The 22,030-nt window shown below is 43.5% G+C and overlaps 1 protein-coding gene across 3 annotated transcripts in view; it reads right to left on the bottom strand.

The window, feature by feature from the left end:
• Positions 1 to 22,030, bottom strand: part of LOC125464316 (solute carrier family 2, facilitated glucose transporter member 11-like) — a 67,075-nt gene that overhangs the window by 13,322 nt on the left and 31,723 nt on the right. For all 3 annotated transcript variants that reach the window (XM_059655117.1, XM_059655119.1, XM_059655118.1), the window contains 4 exons: positions 15,507 to 15,694; positions 12,139 to 12,249; positions 5,132 to 5,233; positions 1,474 to 1,549 (listed from right to left, as the gene is read on the bottom strand). In XM_059655117.1, the coding sequence (XP_059511100.1) occupies positions 1,474 to 1,549; positions 5,132 to 5,233; positions 12,139 to 12,249; positions 15,507 to 15,694 (477 nt within the window). The remainder of the gene's footprint in view (positions 1 to 1,473; positions 1,550 to 5,131; positions 5,234 to 12,138; positions 12,250 to 15,506; positions 15,695 to 22,030) is intronic.

Here is a 22,030-nt window from a genome sequence, read left to right as displayed (position 1 = left end):
AATTCAACATGTTTGGATCAAGGGTGTAGTCATGTCTGAAACTCATGTAGTCCTGGTGGAAAGCCAACTGAGTATCTGCAAGCAGCTTGTTACTGAGTAAGTAAGGGGAGGTGATGGCCTAGTGGCATTATGGCTGGACTGCTAATCCAGAGACCCAGATAATGTTCTGGGGACCTGGGTTCGAGAGGGAGGGTGGAACCTCGATTCAGAAAATATCTGGAATTAAGACTCTAATGATGACCATAAATCCATTGTTGATTGTCGGGGGGAGAAACCCATCTGGTTCACTCATGCCTAAGAGGGAAGGAAACTGCCATCCTTACCTGGTCTGGCCTACATGTGGCTCCAATATGGTTGATTCTTAACTGCTTGAAGGGCAATAAATCCTGCCTGGCCAATGTTGTCCTCATCCCATGAATGAATAAAGGAAGAATAAAGGTGCCACTAGATGGCGGCATCAGCATTTCCCGTCACTTTAGTGTCCCCCCAGAACACAACTACTCTGTAAGGACCAGCATGCATGAGGGCGGCTTGCCATTGGCCCACTCAAGGCCAGTTAGGGAAGAAAAATGAACGCTGGCTTTGCCTGCCATGTTCGTACCCCAAGAATGAATTTTAAAAATGACAATTGTGCTGTGCTCTCTGCCACAGTTAAAAGATTCAATAATCTCATGGAACAATATTATAAAACCAGTTATCCCAGGTACAGTAATGTAAAATGCAAGATGTTGCCGGGACTGGAGGGTTTGAGTTATAAAGATACTTCTTCCAGTGGCGCATTAGAAGGTTGAGGGGTGACCTTACGGAGGTTTATAGAAACATGAGGGGCATAGATAAGGTGAATAGCCAAAGTCTTTTTCCCTGGGGTGGGTGAATTCAGAACTAGGGGGCATATTTTTAAGGTGAGAGGAGAAAGATTTAGAAGGGACCTAATAGGGGGCAACTTTTTCATACAGAGGGTGGTTTGTATATGGAATGAACTGCCAGAGGATGTGGCAGGCGCAGGTACAGTTACAATGTTTAAAAGACATTTAGACAGGTATGTGAATAGAAAGTGTTTGGAGGGATATGGGCCACATGCAGGCAGGTAGAACTAGTTTAGTTTGGGACACTTGGTTGGCATGACAAGTTGGGCCAAAGGGTCTGTTTCCATGCTGTATGACTGTAACAATCATCCCAGATACAAAAGTGTGAAATCAATCATTTCAGACACAAAAACTGAAACTGCTGAAGAAACTCAGCAAGTCTGGCTGCATTTGTGTAGAAAGAAAGCTATGGCCCTTCCTCAGAACCGATCTCAAATAAAATGCTGCTGCAGTATCATGGATGAAATATACCTTCCAGTCCTCAAAATCAGTGAAAGGGCAAGAACAAACATCTCTGAGATCTCAGTTCTTTATGTCTCGAAGAGACATAGGATAGTTACTGCCTACGGGTAACAGTTTAAAACCATATGATGAAGCTTGCACCTACCTGGACCCATTCCGAAAGTCAGGATGTAAGCGAAGATGAAGACGAGGCTACAATATGGAATCCAGGAGAATCTTTCCTGGAGGGGAATGGCACAGAGACACCAACATTGTATATTGTCAGTCAATTGCTAATGGCTCGCTCCAACCACAAACATGGTTAAAATGGACAAGTGTCCCCGTCACATGAGGAATTACCTCTCTAAGTGACCGGGGAGGCTTTTGCCTGAGCCAGGGTGCACTCAAGGAGGACCCAAGGAAAGTATAGGGTAAAGGAAGCTCTAAGGTTAGTGTGGTGGTATGAAGGAGGGCGCTGGAGGGATAGAAGGATGGAAGAAGTGGAGGTGTTGGCGGTGTGAAGGAGACCCCACCAAGGAGGGTGGGGATGGGAAAGAGGCTTGGGGTGGGGGTGGAGGGAGAGAATGAGGGTGGGTAGGAAGAAAGGGGAAAAAGCAAGGGGGAGATTGGAGGCTACAGCAGAAGCACAGGGAGGCTGTGAGGCACAGGGAGGAAAGCAACAAAGGAGACACAACAGTTTTAAACCTGACGACAGAGGAATACACAGACAACAAGGGAAATTCCTGAGGCAGTGAATTCCTTGCAAATGATTTTGGAATCTGTAGCTTCAGGTTGTAGATGTAAAAGGGTGCCCAAGTGGGAAAAATATAGTAGGTGTCTTTATAATAAAGTGTGGCCATTTTTTACAATTAAAGTTACGGTTGAAATTTAAGATGTAGGAAATAGGATTGTGATTACATGGTTAAAATCTTTCAGCTTTAATTATACGTGATAGAAACACATTAGCTGTGACCTCATCAGCCTGTGAAAGGTGTGTTTATGGTGATCTGCATAGAAATGTCAGTTACTTGGCGTGATTAATCTTATAGCCTTCTGTCAATTTAAATACTGTGGTATCAAAGGATGTAACTGTTTGCAGTGTGCTGTGGTTTTAGGTTTCATGGAACATTGATCATTATTACGGATAGTGATGAATTCATCTAATTCTATTTCTGCGTGAGTCCAAATATTACACAAACGTTAAAGATATTTTTACCTCATGGCTGCATTTCTGAAGAAATGAGTTAATAACAGTGTGATAACCCCTACAAAGGCCCATGGTAATTACTAATTAATCTCCCTTTGTAGCTCATTGAGTATGAGTTCCCTTGGTAACAGGCAAAGGCCTACCCAGCTAGAACTCATCACCTGACCCTTATCCTTGCCCCTGGAGGCCTGGGTTCAAGTCCCACCTGCTCCAGAGATGTCTGATAATATCTCTGAACAGGTCGAGTAGAAAAATAAATCAAATAAGAAAAAAAGGCAAACCCGGTCCCCTTGTAATTCCATTTTGATTTAATCCCTGTCCCCCCCTCACGTCATCATCCCATAATGTCCATAATGGGCTTAGCATGTAAATTCCTAATTGTTAACATAGGTGATTTATTGGTGGCAATTAATAGTTTCAAACAAGAAGAAATCACAGCCCTGTGCTAGTGGGAAAGCCATTCGATTGTGTGTAAGGTAAGAGCACTTCTGGATAAAAGAATTTAAAAAAGAAAGAAAAGCAGCAAAAAATAAAGCAGGCCCAGGGATGGGTGTGTCCTGGGCTGGGACTAATCTACATATGTCATGAGGAGGGGCTCCATTTCGGTGTTCAACAATAAATGATGCTCCTTTCCAATCAGGCTTCCTGAGTTATTACAAGGAGTTTTTTTAAAAAGTCTCAAAAAACTGAAACAAAAGCCCACCAGAAAATAAAAAGTAACTCTCATGAAAATCCCAAGAACATTCATTGTAAAAAAAAATGATTTTCACCCCTGCAAAGACAATCTTAACCTGAGCCAGGTAACTTGGTGGTGGGGAAACTTCTAGAAAGAATTATTCAGGATAAGGTTAATAGTCATATGGGTTAATTAGAAAAATGGATCTGTTAAGGGAGCATTATGTCTAACTTGCTGAAGGTTTTGAAGAGGAGCCAGATGTAGGTGAGGGCAATGCTGTTGATATATGTACTTGGATTTCTATAAGGAGTGGGCCAGGGTGTCCTGGAGGGACAGTCCCTGTGGAAGGCTGACAAAGTGAGGGATGAGGTGAACATGTGTCTGTCAGTGGCGTCCTGCTGGAGATGGTGGAAATGGCGCTTATGATCTGTTTGATGTGGTAAGTGAAGACAAAAGGAAATCCATTGGTGTTTTGGGAGGGAAGAGAAGGGGTGAGGGCAGTAATGCAGGAAGTGAGCTGGACACTTAAATGCCCTATCGACCACAGTGGTGGGGCATCCTCAGTTGAGGAAAAAAGTGGACATTTCTGAGGCCTCCGTCCCTGCAGAAGATGTCATCATTGGAACAGATGCAATGGAGATGGAGAAACTGAGAGAATGGGATTGAGTCCTTATGGAAGGCAGGAGAGTCTAGAATCAGGGGGCAGGAGATGAGGATGTTGGACAGTATATTAGACACTAGTTAGACAGTACTATACACACTCCCAGCCACCATCCTACAATTTGGATGTGAATGCATTGGAGAGAGTGCTGAAGATGTTTAATGAGAATGGTTCCAGGAATTAAACACTTCAGTTGTGAAAATAGATTGGAGAAGATGGAACTATCTTTCTTGAAAAGAGGAAAACCAACAGGAGATTCAATAGACATTTTCAAAATCATGAAATGGCTGGACAAAGTAGACAGTGAGAAATTACTGAGAATTTTGTCCCAGGATTACTGAGAAACTTATGAAAGGATTGAGAATTGGGGGCGTTAATACAAAGGGATTTGCAAAATGTGCAACGAGAAAAAGCTTTTTCCATAAAAGTATACATAGAACATAGAACATAGAACAGTACAGCACAGAACAGGCCCTTCAGCCCACGATGTTGTGCCGACCATTGATCCTCATGTATGCACCCTCAAATTTCTGTGACCATATGCATGTCCAGCAGTCTCTTAAATGACCCCAATGACCTTGCTTCCACAACTGCTGCTGGCAACGCATTCCATGCTCTCACAACACTCTGTGTAAAGAACCCGCCTCTGACATCCCCTCTATACTTTCCTCCAACCAGCTTAAAACTATGACCCCTCATGCTAGCCATTTCTGCCCTGGGAAATAGTCTCTGGCTATCAACTCTATCTATGCCTCTCATTATCTTGTATACCTCAATTAGGTCCCCTCTCCTCCTCCTTTTCTCCTCCATTTTAAAAGTTGTTATTGAAGCTGTTTCTTGCACCATTCCAGATGAAGTATTCCAGAATATACCTACTACATCAGTAAAATTACTTTTCCGAAACTTCACCCACTTTATGTTAATAATTTAAATGTTACCCTTTCATTGCTGACACCCCAACAAGTGGAAATAATCTCTCCCTTTCTATTCTATCAAAATCTCCACATAATCTTCAACAGCTTTTTAAAATTTCCCCTCAATTTTCTGTTCTAATGAAAATAATCTCAGTTTTTCTAGTCTCAACAGATAATGCACAGTCCTCATCTTTGGAATCATTCTAATAAATCTTCTGTACGCACTGTCCAGGGCCTTTCTGAAGAGTAATTATTGCCCAGAACCAAACATAATATCCTCACTGCACTCTAGTCAGTGATTTAGTGAATTTTAACTTGTGGCCGCTCTTATTTACAGAGATAACAGCTGGAATGCCCAGTTCTTACCTTCAGAGAGAGTGTAATGATCAGTAGTAGTATCCAAAATGCCATGAAGCAGTACCCTTTCCACAACAGAACCTTTCTCCCTGCACGCTCAATAATGAATCCCTGTTCAACAGAATATTTTTAGTTAAAAGAACACGCTTCAGTCCAATATCTTTGTCTCTTTATTCATTCACAGGATGAGGGCGTCGCTGACCAGGCAGAATTCATTGCCATCCCTAATTGCCCAGAGGGCAATTAAGAGTCAACCATATTGCTGTGGAGCTGGAGTCACCTGTAGGCCAGACCAGGTAAGGATGGCAGTTTCCTTCCCTAAAGGACATTAGTGAACCAGGTGGGATTTTCATGACAATCGATATTGGATTCACGGTCATCATTAGACTCTTAATTCCAAATTTGTTTTATTTTTTAAAAATCGAATTCAGACGCTGCTGTGGCAGGATTCGAACCTGGGTCCCCAGACCATTATCCAGGTCACGGAGCTAACGGCCCAGTGATAATACCACTAAGTCATAGTTGCAATACCCTTTGCATAAAATCATAAAACATTACTGTCCATTGGGCCTGCCAGAGCCATTAATCAAATGCCACCAATTGACTGGGCAAGAACATGGCAGACAGAATATAAAATGGAAATGTGTGTGATTACACTCTTTCGGCTGGAGAAATGTGTAGATTATTTCCTGAATGGTGAGAGGGTGGAAAGCGATGAAGAGAACTGACACCTGGGTGCCTTTGTCAATGAGTCAATGCTGGTGCAGCAGGCTGTTACAAAGGTTCATGGAATGTTAACCTTTATTACAGGAGGATTTGAGCCCCGGAATAGTGTTCTGTTGGCTTTATTTGTGTAGAAGCTTGGTTAGACTGCCCCTGTAAAACTGTGCCATTTTGCTCTCCTTATCTCAGAAAGGGTATTATCACCAAACAGGGAGTGCAACAAATGCTCACCAGACTCTCTCCTGAGATGGCAGGAGTGTCCTGTGCAGAGAGATTGGATAAACTGAGTCTGTGTTTCTAAAGTGTTGAAAACTAGAAAATGATCTCATTGAAACTTAGTTCAAACCATTGACAGGGTAGATGCAGATAAGATGTTCCCCTGATTGGAGAGTCAAGAATCAGAGGGCACAGTTTAAAAAAAGGGGAACGTCATTTAAGTCTGAGATAGGTCTGTGTTGTTCTACCACAGAGGGCTGCGAAAGTTCAGTCCTTGACTATGTTTAATGTAATGAATGATAGATTTCTGATTACCAATGACATACAGGGTTATGGAATGGGGAGACTCAACGTGTTCAATCATCCATGATCATATTGAATAACAGGGTGGGCTTGATGGGCTGAACGGCCTACTCCTTTTCCTATATTCCTGTCTGTACCACCTTCTCAGACACGGCATAAAAGATGTTTTCTCGTGTCTCCTTTGATTCTTTGGTACATCTGTGTCATCTATTTGACCTTTACAGCAAAACCATTAGCCAAGTTAATTTCCAATATCTCGCACCCCCCTCCAAAAAAACCACCTCAGTCCCAAATACATAAATGTATTTTCTGAATTTTGGATATTGTTATAAACGGATAACAAAGATGACACACAATTCTTTTTTCTAGTGGTACAGATATTCTAAAACAATGGTTATCAATGATCCTAATGGTTTTGAACATGCCCTCACCCACAGTCTTCTCTTTCCTAAGGAGAACCAGCCTAGCTTCTCCAATCTATCCTCATGGCTCAAGTCTCTCTTCTCTGGAGCTTGTGTAAGTATTTTCACACCCACTCTCTTCTTTCCTAAAGTGCAATGTCTAGATTTCGACACAATATTCCAGTTGAGACCAAAGCACTGACCTGAACGGCATCCCACCCAGACCCAGACCCAGTCGCCTATCCTATCTCTGCATTTTCCACGGCTAACCCACCTAAGACTAAACATCCCTGGACACTCCGAGCAATTTAGCACAGTCAATCCACCTAACCTACACATCTTTGGACTGAGAGAGGAACTCATATAGGCATAGGGAGAATGTGCAAACTCCACACAGATAGTCACCCAAGGCTGGGATCGAACCCAGATCCCTGGTGCTGTGAGGTAGCAGTGCTAACCGCTGAGCCACCGTGCCACCCAAATGAATGGATTTGCCTATTCTACCAGCCTGTTCATGTCCTTATGTAACCAATCCGTATCCTCTTCATAGTTCACTATCCTGTTTTCTTGTCATCTGCAAACTTTAAAATGGTGCCCACACCCAATAATAATAATCATTAATCATTCACATAGAATCCCTACACTGTGGAATCAGGCCCTTTGGCCCAACAAGTCCACACCCACTGTTGGAGCATCCCACCTAGAACCAATCTCCTTATAACCCACATGAGCTACACATCCCTGGACACTATGGCCAATTTAGCATGGCCAACCCACATAGCCTGCACATCTTTGGATTGTAGGAGGAAACAGGAGTACCTGGAGAAAACCCACACAGACACGGGGAGAATGTGCAAACTCCACACAGACAGTTGCCCGAGGCTGGTATTGAACCTGGGTCCCTGGCACTGTGAGGCAGCCGTGCTAACCACTGAGCCATCAAGATGGATCAAGAAAACATGGCAATTGATTCAGATTCTCTGCAAAATGTGCTCAAAGCTCCATGAGTTTGATGAATTTTGCACATTTCATGCAGTTCACATGATGAAGTTTACAGCACAGCAAGTCACAACTCTGACCATTTACCTGGGTCAGTTCTTTGAGAGAGCTTTTCAGTTATTTAGTCCCAGACTCTCACCTTTTCCCCTTTCCCTTATAAACTGGCTCTCTTCAGCCACGTGTCCTTGGTCTTTATAATGTCTAATTCTAGCATCCTTTCAAGTTCCAGATAATAATCACTGATTGTGTGAAGTGATTTCTCCCCCTTTCCTATCTCATTCTTCCATCAATTAATTTAAATCTGTGATTTTTGGTCACTGGCCCATTGCCACAGAAAATCTTTTCTCATTCTACCTGACCTTATCATTGTGAATTCATGTGTTAGGTCTACCTTTCATGTCCTCGGCTTTGAGAAGAACATATCCTGCTTCAGAAGTTATTCGAAGCTTTTCACAGTGAGAGCGGTATCATGGAGTAAGGCAATTTTAAGGTTATACCAATTTCAACTTAGCGCTGAGAAGAACAGTTGTTACCTTAGAAGCACAAAAGCTGATGTTTTGGGCCTGGACCCTCTCCCCACCCCCCTCTCTGATGAAAGGTCTAGGCCCGAAATGTCAGCTTTTCTGCTCCTAAGATGCTGCTTCGCCTGCTGTGTTCATCCAGCCTCACACTTTGTTATCTTGGATTCTCCAGCATCTGCAGTTCCCATTATCTCTGGTTACCTTAGAAACGCTGGCAGACCTTTACATTTCTGGGTATTGTAATCTGCCCAACATCTGGAGCATTGGAGACTGGAAAAGGTGGGAAGTGACCGTATCTACGAGATCAGAAATTTGATCAGAAACATACTGCTGATTGGTTAGGCTTTTGTGCTAATAATGAGCCAGTACATTATTGGGGAGGTGATGACCAATGTATCAGGGAGGCAGTAGCCTAGGGGTACAGCAAACTTTGTTTTAAACAGCATCTTATGAATTGGCATGTGACAAGGCTGTCACTTTAGGAGGCTATGCTCTCCTGGCTTTTATTTGAAGAGATGTTGTAAGCCAGAGATGGCGACCTGACTACAGAAGATGACTTGTGTTAACAGCTTGTGAGGCCCTGGGGTTTTTTTATTAAACCATATACAATTTATTTAAACACTGTAGTTAAAATGCAAAAACAAAACAAAGAGTAATTTGGTATAACTTAACTATTGGAAAGCTAACTGAATATTAGAAACAGTACCTATTACTAATTAACTGTTCCAATACAGTAACATCCCCATAAAAACACTGCTTGGCAAAAAGGCAAATTCAGATACAGATTCTTACATGCAGTTCTCCAATCCAAGGGGCAAAAACATCAAGAAAACATTCAGGGAAAATAACAGCTGGGAATCATTCACTGAAGACCCCAACTCTTTTGAGACCTGGAGATAGTAGGAACTGCAGATGCTGGAGAATCTGAGATAATGAGGTGTAGAGCTGGATGAATGCAGCAGGCCAAGCAGCATCAGAGGAGCAGGAAAGCTGACATTTTGGGCCTAGAAGAAGGGTCTAGGCCTGAAACGTCAGCCTTCCTGCTCCTCTGATGCTGCTTGGCCTGCTGTGTTCATCCAGCTCTACACCTTGTTATCTTTTGAGGCTCAGTGGCTTCTGATGTTACTTTTAAAAACCCAGAAATCTGAATCCGTGAGAGCTGGCTACACCCATTCAGGCTGTTTAAAGAAAACCCTAGGCCTCACAATTTTGTTTTATTCAATCATGGGATGAGGGTGTCACTGCTAGGGCAGCATTTATTGCCCATCCCCAAATGCCAAGAGGGCAGTTAAGAGTCAATCATATTGCTGTGTGTCTGGAGTTACACGTAGGCCAAACCAGGTAAAGATGGCAGTTTCTTTCTCTAAAGTGCATGACTGAACCAGCTAGGATTTTCCAACAATCGGCAATTGATACATGATCATCATTAGACTCTTAATTCCACTTATTTATTGAACTCAATTTCACCATCTGCCATGGTGGGATTCAAACCCAGGTCCCCAGAACATTATCTGGGTCACTGGATAATTCCAGTAGCCAGTTCGACACCTCTGCCTTATAACCTCTCTTTAAAATAAAACAGGACAAAATAAGCTTTTAAGTTGACAGTATCGTCACAGGAAAAACTTAGTAAATCGGTGAAAATTATAAACCTGTATTTTACTGAGGTTTACTGTGCTATCCTGCCACTATACTCCAAGGCCCTGCATTAAGATATCCTTAGACCGGAGCCTCAAATCTCACGCCATGAAGAGCAACGTACCATTTGCCTTCCGAATTGCTTCCTGCACCTGCTTACTTTCTTTCAATGACACCCAGATCCCTTTCCCAATCTAACACCATTTCAATAATGCACTGCTATTCTAGATTTCTACAAAAATGGATAACTTTCCATTTATCCATGAACATATTGAATCTGCCAGCTCATTCAACTTGTCTAAATCATCCCCTTGCCTTTTTATATCCTCCTCACCACTCACTCCCACCTAGTTTTGTGTCATCAACACTCTAGGAAATATTACACTTGAAGCTTTGATCCAAATCTTTAAGACATGTCGTAAACAGTTGGAGCCCAAGCAGTGATCCCTGTAGTGCATTATTCATCAACACCCTCCTCTCCAAAAATAACCATTTATTTATTGACAGAAATATAAGTCATGGACTTTGGGGTGGGCAGAGGAGAGCAGAGATTTGGAGACTAACAGACCTTCTCCTTCCATCACTAATCATCCTGCACCAACCACAACAGCACCTTCCTCCCCCTTTCTGGTGAAGGATATTGATGAGTTTCTTCAGCTCCCACCCATTTAAGTGCCCAATGGCCTTTTTAAGGAGTAGGAGACCACTGAGTTGAGGAGGGGGAGTGGAGGTGGAGGGGTGTAGAGTCATACAGCATGGAAACAGACCCTTCAGTCCAACTAGTCCATGCTGACCATGTTCCCAGACCGCCTGCGTTTGGCCCATATCCCTCCAAACCTTTCCTATTCATGTACCTGCCCAAATGTCTTTTAAATGTTGTAAGTGTACCTGTAATCCAACCCTTTCTCTGGCAGTTCATTCCACACACTTACCACCCTCTGTGTAAAATCGTTACTCCTTAGGTTCATCTTAAAACTTTCTCCTCTCATCTTAAAGTATGCCCCCTGGTATTGAATACCCCCATCCTAGGGAAAAGACCCTTGTCATTGACCTTATCTGTGACCCTAATGATTATATAAAGCCTCTACCCTCAGCCTCCTATGCTCCAGCGGAAAACAGTCCCGGTTATCCAGCCTCTCCTTATAACTCCATTCCCGGCAACATCCTGGCACCACTTCCATATCCAAGGGGGACTGGAAGCTTGTAGTCAGAGCTTTTCCTTTCCTCTAGCCAGTTACCCTTAGAAACCCAAGATGTATGTGGGTATGTGTCTATTTGAGTGGATCCAATTTCAGATGCTCTCCTCCTGACTCAAGCAAAAGTGCAGAAGGAATCTCCTTCCCCTGTAACAACAACGCTATCTGGGGTTTTGCATCTTGGTAAGGAAAATCAGGGCAGGATTTACATATTTAATGTCAGGGTTCTGGGGAGTGTTGCCAAACAAAGAGACCCTTTGGAGTGCAGGTGCATAGTCCCTGAAAGTGGACTCACGGGTAGACAGGGTGGCAAAGAAAGTGTTTGTACACCGGCCTTCATTGGTCAGTGCATTGAGTACAGGAGTTGGGAGGTCATGTTGTGGCTGTACAGGACATTGGTATGGCCACCTTGGCAATACAGCGATCAATTCTGGCCTCTCTGCTTTATGAAGGGTGTTGTGAAACTTGAAAGGGCTCAGAAAAGATTTACAAGAATGTTGCCAACGTTGGAGGGTTTGAGCTACAGGAATAGGCTGGGGCTGTTTTCCCTGGAGTTTCGGATGCTGAAGGGTGACCTTATAGAAGTTTATGAAATCATGAGCAGCATATTAATGGTAAATAGAACAAGGTCTTTTCCCAGGACAGGTGAGTCCAAAACTAGAGGGGCATAGGTTTAAGGTAAGAAGGGAAAGATTTAAAAGAGACCTAAGGGGCAACTTTTTCACACAGAGTGTGGTGTGTGTATGGAATGAGCTGCTGGACAAAATGTTGCAGGCTGCTACAATTGCAACATTTAAAAAGTGTATGTATGGGCACATGAACAGGAAGGGCTTGGAGGGATATGGACTAAATGCTGGCAGATGGGACTAGGTATCTGGTCAGCATGGATAAGTTGGACTGAAGGGTCTGCTCTGTGTTGTACAAGTGTATGACTCTCATTTTGGAGCCTAGGCACATACACAGCTTCTTTCTGGCCTTTGTTCCTCAGTGAATAGTGATCCACTCGAAACCAAACTTACACACATCACTGAAGTCAACATTTCAATCCCACTTGATCCTATTCCCACGAAAGGGATATTTTCCTTGGAGATTCCAAGTTGATGGTAAACATCAGAAGCGTAAAAGTAGATCTGGAAAACAGGGAAGCCAATGAGAACACTTTATTCAGACACTTCCTTTAATATTTTTCTTGTTTGTAATCTTTTCTTCGGGCCAACATGTGCAAGTTGTTAAGCTTTCTGCCCTGCCATAAAACTGGCAATACCAATTGTCTGCCCATTATTGAATATCACCAATTTTGTAGCTGGTCAGCAAGTTGAAAATTCATCTCACTATCCCTAAAGATGCTGTCGGTCAAAAGTGGCCACTTCTGGTATTGAATTTCCGGGTGTGCCAGTATTGAATCAAAGATGACTACTTTCTTGATGAGCGATACATGAGCCGGGGCCTGGAGGGGTGGAGGGGGTAAGTAACGAGGCCTGCGTCCAATTTTTCGCAGGTCCCAGAGATTGTTTTCATGTAGTGTTGGTGGAATAACCCAGGGCTATATCTGATCCCTGCTGGTGGGCTAGAATTTGCATCTGAGCCTCATCTAGCAGATGAGGGTCCACATCTCCTGGACGTGAGATGCTTCAACTAATGTGGACACTTCGTGGTGCTCCATGGTCACTTGACCTTCAGGAATTCCAAACGTCTGAGCTTGGACCTGTGTTTCGTTCTTTTTCTGGTCGAAATGCATTCAGCAGTCATGACAAAATCACGTTGTTTTATGCGTTGATAAGATAGAAATAAAGTCCTGTCATAATGAGATGTGGACCTCCTGAAGTATCAGAGTAATATTACAGTTATTTTTAGGAAGATGGGTATTTTGCTCAGGAAGTTGGAGCTGCTCTGATTTGACTGCTATGTGCTTGACCTACCATTCACAGTCAACAAATCCATGCAGCTCTACTGTTAATTTTGGTTTGGGATTAGTCAGATAGACTGAGGGTGAAGCAGTGTTGCTGTTTTTAATGGCTAATGCACTCAAAACTGTTGTTTTAACACAGCTCGAAGCAGCAGGCTGGAGCCATGGAGTATTTATAGTCTCTGGGCTGCCTTCTGATCTTTCTGCATCTGATGCCAGAATGGGTGAATGTGGCTAAGTCCGGGGAAGGCTCACACGGGTAAGCAAGCTCAGTACCTGTGGTTTGTATGGCATCTGGAGCAATTTCTCCACAAGAGTGTTCGCACTGAGGGAAGACATCCACCTTTGTATGTCACTGCGGCCGCACTCTATAACAAATAGCAGAAGTGGACTGCCTCGCACCTCATTCATGGGGCACTCACTGTGACCTTGCCCAGAGGGTAGGCAGAGATCCTCTGTGATGTTTAACAGAAGGCACTGAATGGTCCATGGCCTTTCACAGAAATATAAGCCATGGACTTTGGAGTGGGCAGAGGAGAGCAGAGATTTGGAGACTAACAGACCTTCTCCTTCCATCAATAATCATCCTGCACCAACCACAACAGCACCTGCGTCCCCCTTTCTGGTGAAGGATATTGATGAGTTTCTTCAGCTCCCACCCATTTAAGTGCCCAATGGCCTTTTTGAGGAGCAGGAGATCAGTGAGTTGGGGGGCAGGGTTGCAGTGTAGTGTCATAGAGACATATTGCACAGAAACAGACCCTTCAGAGCAGCCAGTCCACAAGAACCAAACTCCCAAACTAAACTAGTCCCACCTGCCTGCGTTTGGCCCATATCCCTCCAAACCTTTCCTATTCATGTAACTATCTAAATGTCTTTTAAATGTTGTAACTGTACCTGTATCCAACACTTTCTCTGGCAGTTCATTCCACACACTTACCACCCTCTGTGTAAAATCGTTACCCTTCATGTTCTTTTTAAAACTTTCTCCTCTCGTTTAAAAATATGCCTCCTGGTTTTGAGCACCCCAATCCTAGGGAAAAGACCTTTGTCATTGACCTTTTCTGTGCCCCTAATGGTTTTATAAGCCTCAATAAGGTCACTCCTCAGCCTCCTAAGGTCCAGCGGAAAACAGTCCCAGTCTATCCAGTCTCTCTTCATAACTCAAACCTCCATTCCCGGCAACATCCCGGTAATTTTGTTTCTGAACTCTCTCCTGCTTGTGAATATCCTTCCTACAACAGAGCAACCAGAGTATTCCAGAAGAGGCCTCAGTAATGTCCTGTACAACTGCAACATGATGTCACATCGCTACTCAAAAATTTGAGCAACGAAGGCAAACGTTCTATGCAGCTTCTAAACCACCCCATTGACCTGTGATGCAAATTTCCAGAGAATTTTACAACTGAACCCCTAGATGTCTCTGTTCTACAATGTTGGCCAAGACCCTACCATTAATTCTGTAAAACCTGCCCTTGTTTGTTTTCTCCAAAATGTAAAACCTCACATTTATCTAAATTAAACTCTGTCTGCCACTCCTCGGGCCATTGACCCAAAATGATATTTCCTGCAACAGTAACAAGGCTGGATAACTGAGATAACAAGGTGTGGAGCTGGATGAACACAGCAGGCCAAGCAGCATCAGAGGAGCAGGAATGCTGACATTTCGGGACTAGACCCTTCTTCATGTCAACACACGCTGAGATGGTGGTCTGCACCTTCCATCATCTCCAGTGATTGACTTTGTCACATTTTGGGCGTCTATCATTAGACCTGCAGTCTCCCAACATCCCTTCCAGTTCACTTTCTGCTTGTGGAAGCTTCCAACAGGCTGTAAATATCAAGAAAGGGCCTAATGTGCTAATGTCCTGTTCGAAACTTGAGCCAGTGTCATTCCTAAATCTTCCACAAGACAGGACAAGAGAGATTGTCCCATTTGCCCACTGGTCTGTCCTTTCCAGAGAGTCGCTAGCCATAAGTAACAACAGAAAGATATTATCATCAGCATTCTCTCATGTACTTGTCCTGCACAGGCAGACCACATTGACATGTCCCAACACTTTACTGCAGTCGAGCTATTGTAATCCTCCTTTGATTTTATTGAACACAGCATCATGTAAGATTGATGCATCAAACCATCATAATTTAATCACAGTCAGAAATCACACAACACCAGATTATAGTCCAACAGTTTTATTTGAAAACGCAAGCTTTTGGAGCTCAGCTCCTTCGTCAGGTGATGCTATGCCTGAGAGAGGAGCTGAGCTCAAAAAGCTTGCGTTTTCAAATAAACCTGCTGGACCATAACCTTGTGTCCTGTGATTTTTGACCTTGTCCATCCCAGTCACACACCAGCATCTCCACGTATTCTGTGTTAGATACTTTGACAGCTCCCTGGTCATTAATTCCTGTTGGAACAGAATGGAATGACAATGGAACTGTTGCAAAAGGAAGACAATTGAAGGCTGACATGATACTTACAATATTAATGCCACTGAGCTGCATACCAGTACTGACAGCCATGGCTGTCAGGAGCTGGCATCGTATCGTTTTGTCTCTGAACAGCTGTACAATGTTCTTCTTGCTCGTCCCCTGCATCTGCGCCCGTTCTGCTAACATGTCTTCAACCTCCTCAGTGAAATCGCCTGGACCCCACAGTCTTCGGAGAGCTTGGGGAGAAGGGAAACCACAGAAGTGATGAATTGGAATGAATGGTCCTCCACAAATGTTCAATAATGAGTCAGTTTGGTGACTGAAATAAGAGGGTGGTTTATTGTAAGCTTTGGTGTTTGTGGACAAACACATGGCCAATGTAGTTTAATGATGGTCCCTGTAGAGGTCTGCACAGAGGTGAGGAAAATGTGGGAAATAATGGAACCATGAATGGAACTGTCTCACAAACAGGTATAATGGAAATCAGCTCACTTTCAATGGCTGGACAATACAGCGAAGTAATTAAAACATTGTACAACGTCGGGGATATGACCAGAGAGCGGTTTCCTACATTATCCTGTGTTCATCTACATTAGTTATGTCCTATAATCAAATTATATTCAGAATGTCATATTCACTTCTGCTCACCATACCACATGTTCAAAAGTGACTGTAATGGTTGGTACAGGTTCAGTCCCCATTAGTTAAGAGGCTATGTATTCCTATGGGGGTGGGTTTACAACCAGTGACTGAGACTTGGTGTGTCTGCGTCTGTGTGTCTGCGTGTGTGGCTGTAAGTGTGTGTGTCTGTTTGTATGCATGTGTGTGTGTATGTGTATCTGTGCATGTGTGGACATGTGAATGTCTGTGTGTGTGTGTGTGATTGTGTGGTTATGTCTGGATGTGTGTGTGTGTGTGTATGTGCATGCGTGTGTCTGCCTGCATGTGTGCGCATGCGTGTGCGCATGTGTGTGTGTGCGCGTGTGTGTGTGTGTGCGCGTGTTTGTGTGTGAGTGTGCACGTGTGTGAGTACGCACGCATGCGTGTGTGTGCGTGGCGTGCGTGTGTGCTCATGCGTGTGTGTGTGTGTGTGTGAGAGATATCACAGATATAGTAGTCCAGAGCAGTTAGTGATTTGTTAATTCATAACATGGGATGTGGGTGTCGCTGGCTGGGCCCAGCATTAATTGCCCATCCCTAGTTATCCTTGAGGAGGTGGTGGTGAGCTGCATTTTTGAACATTTCATTGGGATAGGCTCAATGTTCCTTCCGGCATATAGCTGACCAGAAATCTCTCCCACTCGTATTGTGCAATTAGCATGGATTGGAACAATTAGGAGGTAATAATCAACCCTAACACTTCCATACACCTTCCTTGGCTGCTCAGCCCTGGACTGGAACATGAAGGGATTATATCGACTGCACCATAGGAAGCTGTACTCCATGGGGAATGTCCTTTAGGTGGGAAGCTACAGTCATGCAGGATCATCTTTATCAATGCTTACAGAAGCTGACCAAAATAGAGGAGAGAGTGATCAATCAATCCACAAATATTGAATAACAAGTTGGTCTTCTGTTTTACCTCAACAACTTGATTCTAAACAAAATATGTTAATGAAAAAAATGAGAGAAATTCCTTCTCTTTGGAGGAATTACATCTCACCATCTGAGAATCTGTGGAATTCACCACCCCCAGAGCGCTGTGGATGCTGGCGATTTGGGGGTTTGGGACATTTAAGGGGGAGATGGACAGATGTTTAATTGGTAATGAGCTTAAAGGCTTATGGAGAGCGGGTACAAAAGTGGATTGAGATGGAGATGAAATCAGCCATGATCATATTAAATAGCAGAGCAGGGTTGAGGAGCCGAATTGCCAACTCCTGCTCCTCTTTGAAAATGTAAAACCATAAGATGATACAGCAAAGATGGCCAGTCGACGCATCAATCCTATACTGAATTTTTGAAAGAGCTATTCAATTAAACCCAATTCTCCATTCTTTCTCTCTAGCTCTGCAAAGGCTTCTTCTACAAATAAATATCCAGATCCATCATGAAAGCTCCATTCAATCTGGTCCCACCTGCGATAGGGTTAGGGTTAGGATCTAATTGGTGCGATGGTGGATAAATGAGTTCAGGCCCAGATCAGCCCTGAGTGATGGAGCAGACTTGAGATACTGAGTAATCAATCTTGTTCCTGATGTTACAGAATGAATCTTTCAAACTTGATGTCTAAAAATCAAATATTTTCATCTGCCACACCCCCACCTTCTTTTGCCAGTTATGTAAACATGTTCACCAACCCTCCAGTCAGTGCAAACAATTTCTCCCAGAAACCAAAGGGAAGGAAAGGAACTCTTAAGTCTGTTAAAAAAAGGAGAAAAATGTGTTTAATTTTGCATGGGGAAGTTAACAAGAACTGACCACATTTCTCACAAACAGATCTTTTGAGTTAGTTGTATGTGCTAAGTAACAGGCCATTCTTCCCAAAGTGGATCATGGAGATAGACTAAGCAGTAATTTTTATGTTTTTTAAAGAGGTGAGTATAAGCTGCTGTGTTACAGACTTGATTCGCTATGGTCCACTATTAATCTTCAATGAAAACATACTTTATTCTTACAAGAGATAGTTGGAACTGCAGATGCTGGAGAATCTGAGATAACAAGGTGTGGAGCTGAATGAACACAGCAGGCCAAGCAGCATCAGAAGAGCAGGAAAGCTGACGTTTTGGGGCTCGGCCCTTCTTCAGAAAATCAGGAGGAGCCTTCCTGCTCCTCTGATGCTGCTTGGCCTGCTGTGTTCATCCAGCTCTACACCTCTTTATTCTTACAACACAGTTAAAATACAACAAAAAGAACGTTTGGCATAACTTTGTTGAAGTACTTGACCAGTTAATGTATTATTTAACCACTAATCATCAACTGTTCCAATACAGGCAGCATACCATTAACACATACTTGGTAAAGGCAATTCAGCAAAACTGTTACTATTCTCACGTACTGTCTCTCTCCAGCCCATCAGAAAGAAATACCAAAAGAAACAATCTGGTCCTTATGACTTTTTTAAGAGCAAGCCTCTCTCTCCTTCTCTCTCTGTCTCTAAGACTTTACTCTAGCCACAGCCAGCAAAAACCACCAACTAACTAAAACCAAAACCAAGATCCTTTTGGGACTCTGTGAGCCTGAACCTGCACACTCCTGTTTCTTTTGCTTCCAAAACAAAACTATCTAGGGAGAATGCAAAACTGTTACCAACTGCCTATGTGAAAGAGACACTTCGGCATCACTATGACAATGACCCTCAGCAAGGGAAACAGCACATAACACACCTCTCAAAGGCACAGTAATGTCCCATATGAAAGAATAGTGAAGTCTCGGTATTTAAACAAAGTACAAACTGTGGTATCATGTAGCACCAGACAGCAATGGGTCATAGAGTCATAGTCTCACAAAGCATGGAAACAGATCCTTCGGTCCAACCAGTCCATGCTGAACATAATCACAAACCAAACTAGTCCCACCTGCCTGCTCCTGGCCCACATCCCTCCAAACCTTTCATATTCACATGTTTATCCAAATGTCTTTTGAAACTTGGAGTTGAACCCACATCCACCAGTTCATTCCACACATGAACCACCCTCTGTGTAAAAAATTTCCCCCTCATGTCCTTTTTAAATCTCCCTTCTCTCACCTTAAAATGTCTCACCCTAGTCTTGAAATCACCCATCCCAGGGAAAAGACACCTAACATTAACTCTATCTATACACCTCATTATTTTATAAACTTCTCTAAGGTCGCCTCTTAACCTCCTACGCTCCAGGGAAAAAGTCCCAGCCTTTCTTGAGAACTCAAACTTCCCATATCCAGCAACATCCTGGTGAATCTCTTCTGAACCGTCTCCAGCTTAATAGTATCCTTCCTAAAACTGGGCGACCAGAGCCTGACACAGTATTCCAAAAGAGGCCTCACCAGCATCCTGTCCAACCTCAACATGACATTCCTATACTCAAAGGACTGAGCAAAGAAGATAAGCATGCCAAGCAGTTTTTAACCACCTTGTCTATGTGTGATGCAAACCTCAAAGATTTATGCACCTGCACCGCTGGGTCGCATTGTACTCAAGCACGTCCCAAGGCCTTACCATTTGAAGCATGGCTGCAAGAGTGGCATAACCTGGTGAAACAAGCTATCCCCACTAGAAACCACCCCCCAATCCCCTCCACCCCACACACACACACACACACACACACACACACGCATGCACACACACATACACACACTCACACACATGGCAGTGGGTCCATCAAAACAGATGCAGATCCTGCCAGTGGAAAGTATCACAGTCTCCTCATGGTTGGCCATGATTCAGAAGGTCTGTGATGCTCTGCTGCAACAGTTAGCCATTCACTCCGCACGCATCCATTTCTGGGCCTTTCACCCCAGAAGATTCCTTGGGTCGAAAGCTGCTGTCATAAGCTGACCTGCAACTTCTTCCACACTGGAGTGTGCCTTTACCCACTCAATGGCTTGATTATTGTAATCAGTCTAAGGGCCACTATATTCAGCTGACTGTATACAGTACACGTCCCATGTAATTGGAGAGTTTAGTATGAACGCTCCATCAGAACTATTACACAATACACTTAACAATGTTTCAAGTTTAAGATGACAATAAAAACGTCCCCTACTCTCACTTTAAATTCCACACTCCTATGTCTCACAAACAGATATCAGTCAGTATGCCACCCAATAGCCCTTCGAAGTCTTTCAAACATCTTGCAGTGGTATGATGGGCTGAATGGCTCCAATCTGTGCTGAAAGGCTCCATGCCTTCAGTCTGTAAAAAACCTGTTTCTTCATTTACATAAACAGGGGTCATTAGCTGTGGGAGGACAGGGTGTACCACACTGCTCACTTACCCTAAGGGCATCATCGATTGTAGCCCTATCACCGTGAGCAGCACAGTGTCTAAAATATTTGTAATCACTATGAGAATGCGATGCATATCATGATGCACTTGGTAGAAATCAGTCCGAAAGAGGGGACGGTGTAGTGGTCATGTTCCTGCCTAATAACTATGGGTTCAAATCCCATCATTGTGGCCAGTGGAAATTAAATGTGGTAAATTTGACATAAAACTCCTCACAGTTGTGAAAGCCATAATAATGACCGCGGATTGTTGTAAAAACCACTGCGTTCATTAATGTCATTTACTGGCCTTCATTAACCCCAAATTCACAGCCATGTGGTTGACCCTAACCTCCTTCTGAAATGGTAAGGCTCGCAGTTCGAGGGTAATGAATGCCAACCTTGCCAGTGATGCCCATATCTCATCAAAGCTTATTGATAGGGATTAAGTGATGGAATTCTGGTGAGGTGAGCCACTATATATCGTGCATTGACAGAGTGACACAGCTACTAAACCCCAGCGAACTGTCAAACCAAGTCTCAAACATTTCCGGTGCTGATGTGACCCTTCTGGGCATAGGAATTCAGGGAGGGCATATAGAAAGCCCTCGCATTGTGTACCAGTAAAGGTCACTGGATGTATACCAGCTTAGTGTATGGACAGTCTCACTCTTCAGAAGGGCAATCAAAAGAAGCTAATATTCTGGCTGAACTCCTCTTTACATTTGAACCTTTCTTTTAAAGCTCCCTCCCGGTCCTCATATTACTTTTCATACTTTCACAGGATGTGAACATTTAGAACATAGAACATAGAACATAGAACAGTACAGCACAGAACAGGCCCTTCAGCCCACAATGTTGTGCCGACCATTGATCCTCATGTATGCACCCTCAAATTTCTGTGACCATATACATGTCCAGCAGTCTCTTAAATGACCCCAATGACCTTGCTTCCACAACTGCTGCTGGCAACATAGAACATAGAACAGTACAGCACAGAAAGATGTAAGTAAAAGCCAGGGAACTACAGACCAGTGAGCATGTCTTCAGTGGTGGGCAAGTTGTTGGAGGCAATCCTAAGGGGCAGGGCTTACATGTATTTGGAAAGGCAATGACTGATTAGGGATAGTTAACATGGCTTTGTGTATGGGAAATTGTGTCTCACTAACTTGATTGAGTGTTTTGAAGTAACAAAGCAAATTGATGAGGGCAGAGCAGTGGACGTGATCTACATGGGCTTCAGTATGGCATTCGACATGGTTCCTGAGGGTAGACTTGTTAGCAAGGTTAGATCACACGGAATACAGGGAGAAATTGCCATTTGGATACAGAAGGTAGAGGGGCAAAGGATGTTGGTGGAGGGTTGCTTTTCAGACGAGAGGGCTGTGACCAGCGGTGTGCCACAACGATTGACGCCGGGTCCACAGCTTTTCGTGATTTATATGAATTATTTGCATATGACCCTAGGAGGTTATTAAGTTTGCACTCGACAGCAAAATTGGAGGTGTAACGAAGAGCTAAGGCGGAAACCTCAGACTACAATGGGATCTTGATCAGATGGGTCAATGGGCTGAGTGGCAGATGGAATTTAACTTAGATAAATGTGAAGTGCCGCTTTTGGAAAAGCATATCAGGGCAGGATTTATACCTTTAATGATAAGATCCTG

This window comes from Stegostoma tigrinum, chromosome 26, assembly GCF_030684315.1.
Source record: "Stegostoma tigrinum isolate sSteTig4 chromosome 26, sSteTig4.hap1, whole genome shotgun sequence".
In the NCBI taxonomy this organism is placed as follows: Eukaryota; Metazoa; Chordata; class Chondrichthyes; order Orectolobiformes; family Stegostomatidae; genus Stegostoma; species Stegostoma tigrinum.
The sequence above is the reverse complement of the archived record's forward strand: the minus strand, read 5'-3'. Positions and strand labels throughout refer to the sequence as shown.